At 38.2% G+C, this 7,378-nt stretch overlaps 2 protein-coding genes across 16 annotated transcripts in view; one reads left to right on the forward strand and one right to left on the reverse strand.

Moving 5' to 3' along the window:
• LOC114659024 (single-stranded DNA-binding protein 3) overlaps positions 1-2,918 on the forward strand; it is a 213,538-nt gene extending 210,620 nt beyond the window's left edge. For 8 of the 15 annotated variants that reach the window (XM_028811222.2, XM_028811221.2, XM_028811219.2 and 5 more), the window contains one exon: positions 1,257-2,918. In XM_028811222.2, coding sequence (XP_028667055.1) covers positions 1,257-1,286 — 30 coding nt within the window. In that variant the 3' untranslated portion in view covers positions 1,287-2,918. The remainder of the gene's footprint in view (positions 1-1,256) is intronic. The other 7 variants (XM_028811220.2, XM_028811218.2, XM_028811214.2 and 4 more) reach the window with 1 other exon arrangement.
• lrrc42 (leucine rich repeat containing 42) overlaps positions 1-7,378 on the reverse strand; it is a 287,985-nt gene that overhangs the window by 99,640 nt on the left and 180,967 nt on the right. The gene's annotated exons all lie outside the window — the stretch shown is intronic.

A 7,378-nucleotide genomic window follows, 5' to 3' on the forward strand; every position in this document is an offset into this window, starting at 1 on the left:
AGTGGTGTCTGAAACCTTTAGTTCTCACTCAAGGCTCATCAAGTCATCATGCTGATAAGTGCTGCATCCCTACTGCCCTACACCGAAAAGCCACAGATAGCCTAACGCAGCTTGAGTAACGTTTAAAAGAGAAAAATCAATTCTTGTCATATATTGTTTGCATACATTTTCACTTTAAATATTAGCAAATGTTTTCAATTAAAAAAAAAAACTGTTGAAAACTGCTTCAGTACATACTAGTAAAAAACCAAGCAAGGCATTTCAACATGTTGTTGACATTAAATAATAAATGAAGTAAAAATGAATATTTTTCAATATGAATAGATTTTCAAAAATTGCAGCCATACTTATAGTTGAAGTCAGAAGTTTCCGTACTCTTATATGGAGTGAATTCTTTAAAACTCGCTTAATAACCCCTCCACAGATTTTATACTAACAGACTATTTTCATATCATTTAAGCCATTTACTTTGTGCAGGGCAAAAGTGATTTCTTCCAACAATGTTCACAGACAGATTATTTCACTTTTATTGACTACATCACAATTCCAGTGTGTCACCATTTTTTTTTTTTTGTTTTGTTTGAAAGGCGTATTAACAGCATATTTTAAACACTTCATTTTGCTGCTTGTCCTGTTCTGTTTCAGTCTTGCACCCGAGATCCCTGATTTGCTGCTGTTTTATATTAAAACCATTAAGCATTCATCATAGCTAGAGAAAGCTGCTTTCTCTCCTCATTTAAGTTAATGTTTCTGATTTTCCGTTATTATTATAACAGCTTTAAAGCTGCCATTTTAAGTAACATGTTCAGTGTTAGGAAAGCATACTTAACTCCCTCAGTCTGTGCATGCTTTTTGGGGGCTACTGGCTTGTCACACAATTCCTATAGCATAAACATAATGAAACATAAATATTAAGGTTGCATGTGTTATATTTTTGCTGAATCTGTAAAGAGTGCTAATGTAGTTGTTTCACTCTCTCCTTGTATATCATTTATTTGTGGATAGGTTCAAGAACATTAACCAAAATAATGATGATCAGCCTTTCTTAAACAAAGTTCCATAGTACATATTACTGTTCTAAAGATTGATACACAAGGTAATGACATACAAAATGTTTTCCTGAATTTTTTTAAACATACTTTGGATATTAAATTTAACTTTAAAATATATTATTGCCCCTTTGTTATCTTAGCCTTTTGCTTCTGTTGTTTGTTTTAAAGAAAAGAAAAAAAAATCTCTCTTCTATTCTTTTGCAGTATTCTCCAAGCATGACGATGAGCGTGTGATTTTTTTATTTTTTATTTTTTCCTCCCTCCTTGTCCTCGTTTTTGCCTTCTTCACCCATTGACTCTCCCTCCCTCCCCAGGACCAGAGTGAGTCACCAGTCATCTGGAGGAGTAAAGAAAGTATGCAAGAAGAAGTCAAAACTTTTGGCAAGGAACTAGGGGAGCATCCTAATTTTAGTTTCATGCAATAACAGAAATAAAGGCTGAACTTCTTGTATTCCATAAACCATGAAGGACATTTTTTTTAAACCTAACCTTCTTTTGGAAGGATAATTATACCTACAGTACATGACACTTTTTCAACATTTTATTTTCTTCAAGTAAAAAGCGAAAGCCTCTAGCGCCCGTCTTGACCTCTTTGCTTTGTTCTTGAAAACTGTTGAATGTTTGTGATGTGCTCCTCAAGGAAGCTAGTTGTAGGTATCCGGTCATCTTGTCTATGTTGTAGCTATTTTTTTAAACCGGACAGTTTACACATGCACTGTGGTTTTGTTCCAGAAACAAACAAAAGACTTTGGGAATTCTACTCAATAAAATCTCTTTTCTCTAACGATAAGGAGTCATAAAGGAAGATGCATTGCAGCTGTGCTACTTTGAAATTGTTTGCGGTGAACTGAGTATGAAACTGAGGATTCATTGAACTGGATGTTTTATTTTTATTATTATTTTTTTAATTTGACAAATTGGAGATTACCGTGACTATACATTGGATATTATGTAAGACAAATCTATTTTAATGGTATGTATGTTTGATTTAATTTAAAGATGTTGATGCAACTCCTTGAGTTAGATACATTTTAAAATCATTTTAGAAATCTCAGCAGTTTAGGGGGTTTATTTTGCTAAAGAACCCTTTTTTGCAATTGTTTTGTTTTAAATTTTCTATTTTGCAACTGATATTCTGTAGATTAACTGTTTAAAAAAAAAAAAAAAAAAAAAAGAAAAGAAAGTACAAACCTCTACTTGGCAGAGGCAGCTACAGAAATGTCGAAGTTGGAACTGTGTGAAAGCGGGAATTACTATGTACAGTACACTACCTGTAGATGGTATTTTTTTTACCCACCTATAAAAAGTGTATCATGTTATGTATAAAATATTATCTGCCTGAACATACCTTTGTGCTGATTATTGAACATTGTAGCTGTTTCTGTGTTTCTTACCATGTACTCTGGTTATAATGAGAGAAAAAGAAATTAATCTGCATTGTAGTTTGTGTTTCCAGTATTTATTTCCCGTTATTCCCCCTCCCCCCCCCCCCTCCCCCCCCCCCCCCCCCACCAGTCGGCTATTTTTGCAGACGTTTGTCCCATGTGCCCCCCTGCCCTTACAGCCAGAACTCTGGTAGCAATATTAAGCACCTTTTATGTTTCAGAATTGAACTTTCTCAAACTCTTTGGGGAAGGGTGGGTTGAAGAATGGGAGACTCAACAGCATTAGCCCCAATGGTTGGGGCACATCAGGTAATGTTTATTTATTGATTTTCTTCTGTACTTTTTCAGTCCCACTTGTTTCCTGTAAAATTTCAAACATAACAAAGTCGGTTAGCTTTTTTTTTTTTTTTTTTAATGGGTAAATATTTCCCTTCCTTCACTTATTCCCACTCCCAAATGTAATAAATAAGAAACAAAAACATGTTTTGATTCACTTGATTCTTTTACTTTTAGTTCTCTACTCGTACTCTTTTGTCTTTATAAGTTCACCCTTTTTTGTGAGTACGTTGGGCTGGTGAGTTTCCTTGTAGAGGTTTGTGTTAGTATCAACGTGAGCAGAGCCCTCACAATATGCACAAGAAGACGACGGCTGGGTTGTGGGACTTGCCTAAAGGTTTGGTTCACAGCCTGAGACTCTATAGCATATGTGCCCTTTACCACCATATCCACCTCAGCAGAGACCCGGCAATGCATCGAAAAGTGGAGAACGCTATGGTTACTGGTTTTAAGCTGCTGTAGTTTCATAATCGGCAGTTGTGCTTGTCTTCTCAGTTCTCATTCTGTGTTCGGAGACCCTGACATTTTAAGATGATTTTTACTTTCTTACGCTTGTTTTAATGGGTGCAGGACTATTCTGAGATTTGTCTCACTGAATCGTATGGAGTTTGCTTCCATGTGAACCCTGAATACCACGAGGACTGATTGAGGTCATTGATGTTAGGTAGAATGCCTAGAGGGGGCTGGGTGGTCTCCTGACCTTGGAACCCCTGCATATTTTTTTTTTGTTTTGTTTTTTCTGTCCTTCCTGGCCATTGGACCTTACTTTTATTCTATGTTAATTAGTGCTCTATTTTCTTATTTACTTTGTCTCTTTTCTCTTTCAATCTTGTAATGCACTTTGAGCTACATCATTTGTATGAAAATGGGCTATATAAATAAATGCTGTTGTTGTTGCTTCTTTAATTGTTTCCATATAGTGAAAAGGGGCAGATGTCAGTACAGTGCAAAATATTTCATAATAAATAAGCTTTCATATTTAGCATCTTTTTGAGGGATTGCCACCCTGTTCATTGACATTTCTCTGCTCTACGCCTGACACTGCCAAGATAAAAGAGCATAACAAGGAAGGCTTTTTCACAAATTCTTCTGTGTTCACACACCCAGATATCTGGTAAAACTTTGTGATAAAAGTAGTAAACTCTGTTACTTATGTCAAGGGTGATGGACTAAAGGAGGAAAGAAACTGGGGGCCAGCATAGTTTAAAAGCGGGGAAGACGGTTAAAAGCAAGTGTTGGGTGGAATGAAGACTTGGAGCGAGTAAGAGGCCCCATGGGACGAATGTCAGAATGGCACTCAGGTCCGGCACGTTTCCCACATGCTGGGTAAGTACATCCACTGGTAAGGGGAGGCAGCAGCTTTACCTACTTTATTGTATTTATTTTACCTTCAGTGACAAAATGTAAAGGTTGAAACATTCTGCTTCACGTTCATAACAGTTTCCCCACCATTTGAGAGTAAATTTTAATCATTAATGTCCACCTTTTTTGAGTCAACAGACTGAAGCGTAGAGCATTTTCAGTGAAAAGAAGATCACGTTAGCAGTGAGTGCCTGCGACAGCCTGTCATGCTGTGTTAAAAGTAATTGAAATGAAGACAACAATGAAAATCACAAGTAAGGTAAGGAACACTTTTGTTTTTAGCTGCATTTACCTGCTTATGTCTGTCTGCATGAATCAGCTCTGCTCCCAGTGAACCCATTTTGCTGAAATTTGATGCACTTATTCTTTAAGGACATTTGAACTGTACACTCGATTAGAGAGATATCAACTAAAATCAGACTGTCCTGAGATTTCCCATTGAAAAGCATTGGCGAATTTGTGAACTCCGCTATCATAAAGCAGAGAAACTTAAGGTGGGACTTCAGTGATGGATTAGTTTATTGTTTCAGATTTGCATTGAGAGGTCACTTTAACTTGTATGCTCTGTAGAGTTCCTTTCCTCGTTTACTAGTCCAAAAGCCACTCCTGGCTGCAAAATAGGATCCAAAGTACAAGATAATCAAACATCAGGCGAAGGAAATGAAGATGGTTTGACATTTTGTTGACTGCACCCAAGGACAAATCATCCTGAACCCTCAAGCTCTTGCAGCCATCCAGAGAAAAGCTCAGCGTATGTGTTGGCACTCTGGGATTCCAACTGCTTGGTCTATGTATGTGCTGTCCAGAGTAACTGGGGTACCTGAATGTCCATTAATGGAGGTGGAAGAACAGCAAGATTGGTGAAGGAACAAACATGAGAGGACTAGTTGATTGGGCTGTTGTGAGCAATGGAGAGATGCCCTTCAAAAAAATGGGGCGTCAAAGTATAAATGTCAGGAGGCTAAACAGACTCGGAGCACAGAGGAGTAGCAACTGGCTGGATGGATGACTGAGCATTGGGGAGAGCCGAGTTGGACCCCAGCTCTTACTGTCTTTCACCCAACAGCTGATGGAGACTCCCAGCCTTTGTTCAAAGTGCTGTTCTACTGAGAAACGGGTGTAATAATAATGGTGATAAATCACTACATATTTCCTGATGGTACAATAAAGTAAAAGTCTACAATAAAATAACATGAAAATGTTTTGGGTATTGAAAATTTTCTATATTTCCATCAAGGTAAATTGGTTGAGTCCGTGGAAAGCATGGATAAGGAAACTGGTAATGAATTTTGCAGATGAAACAGACTTTGCTGTAATGAGGTTTTTTAAACATTCTATAGGAAATTGGCCATGACCGAAAAAAAATGTAAGCAAAGATTCCATTAAAACTGATTTTGTTATACCAGAATTTGACCAGCATTTGAAGACTTTAGTTTCCAGTATGATGTGTTTGTGGTGCCAGGTTGTGATTACTGGCCCAGAAGGCACTCACACACTCCCATCTTCAACAGCCCTGCTTTGTGTGTATAGGTGTTGCCCCCCTTTTTCATTTACCTCATGGGTCTTTCTAGGCATTTCAGTTGTTGGCAGCATGCTGGGCTCTGGAAATTCCTGTCCCTGAGGTCCTAGTTTGGAACTCCATCCTCCTTTTTTTTTCCCCATCTGTTCTCAAAACTTGCTGTTTCCCATTCTTCAGCTCTTTCCTTCCACCCACTTCACAGCTTCTGTGACTCTGTCTTCTACCTTGAGACCTGCACTATTTCTATATGCTTGTCTGTGGCAGAACTCATCCCTTAACACTCCCGCCCTGTTGGATGTCTGTTTTTAGTACTATTTTTTTTCATCTAAGAAACCCAATCTTCAAAATCTTTCCAATTAGGATTGTTTGTGGCGCGTACTCTAGTCCAAGGAAGTGTTTTGCCAGGGTTCTGTTCTTCTGCCAGGTATCTCAGGTCCTTTTTTGCATATGTTTGACATGCCCCCCCAGTCGAGCAGGTCCCCTCCCCAACCCACAGCAAGGACTACAGTGGAACCTCTGTTCACAACCATAATTCGTTCCAAAACTCTGGTCGTAACCCAATTTGGTCATGAACCAAAGTAATTTCCCCCATAGGATTGTATGTGAATACAATTAATCCATTCCAGACCGTACAAACTGTATGTAAATATATTTTTTTTTTTAAGTTTTTAAGCACAAATATAGTTAATTATACCATAGAACGCACAGCGTAATAGTAAACTAAATGTAAAAACATTGAATAACATTGAGAAAACTTGAACAACAGAGAAAACTTAACACTGCAAGAGTTCATGCTATAGCGCTACGAACCGCTCGCTAAAAATACTTTTTTTAATGAGTTTTAAGCACAGGGAAAAAAAATTAACATTTGAAAAATCTGTAATTTAATAAACCACCAAGAAAAGTAAGATTGCAACAATGCACGCTATGAACCGATCGCTGTAAACAGAAGTGAAAACAAAATCAAGCCCAGTGCATTCTTTAACTGCCTTCCTACCTTATGAGTCCAGCCCCCTCTCTCACGCGCGCCTGTGTGTCTCTCTTTCTCGCCTGTGTGTGTGTGTCTCTCTCGCTCGCCTGTGTGTGTGTGTGTGTCTGTGTCGCGCTCTCTCTCTGGCTCACTCACTTACTGCACAGGGAGATACTGAACACTGCGGAAATCATCAGCGCGCACAAACCGAAAGGGAAACTGGCTTGTTCGTATACCGAGTGTGTGGTCATGAACAGATGCAAAAGTTTGGCGAACTTTTTGGTTGTAAACCGATTTGTACGTGTTCCGAGACGTTCGTGAACCAAGGTTCCACTGTACTTGCCCCATCTCAGCTTTGTGGTTGTCTATCGCTAACACTCTCTCAAGTCACATTTCTAAATTACTGTATATACTGGCATATCAGTCTGGTCTTGAAACCCGAAAAATCGATCATAAAATCAGACCCCGATTTATACACCCGTTCAAAAATATGACACTTAATTTTTATTATTTTTAAAATTTTTTTTACATCTTCTTTGGTTCCTCCAATCTCATCAGTTTCTCAGACGCATCGAATTTTGTTGCAGCAGCGCAATTACCAATTTCTTTCGCTACTTCAACGAAGTTTAATTTAAAACCAGCCTCATATTTTCTTCTAGTCGAACGCTCCATCGTAGATAAGGGATGCTCTTATGATAAAGGTGTATGAGGGTGTGAGATACAAAAAATACAAATCCGTGCAAACGTTGCTTCA

The sequence above is a fragment of the Erpetoichthys calabaricus genome, chromosome 10, assembly GCF_900747795.2.
Source record: "Erpetoichthys calabaricus chromosome 10, fErpCal1.3, whole genome shotgun sequence".
Taxonomy (NCBI): Eukaryota; Metazoa; Chordata; class Cladistia; order Polypteriformes; family Polypteridae; genus Erpetoichthys; species Erpetoichthys calabaricus.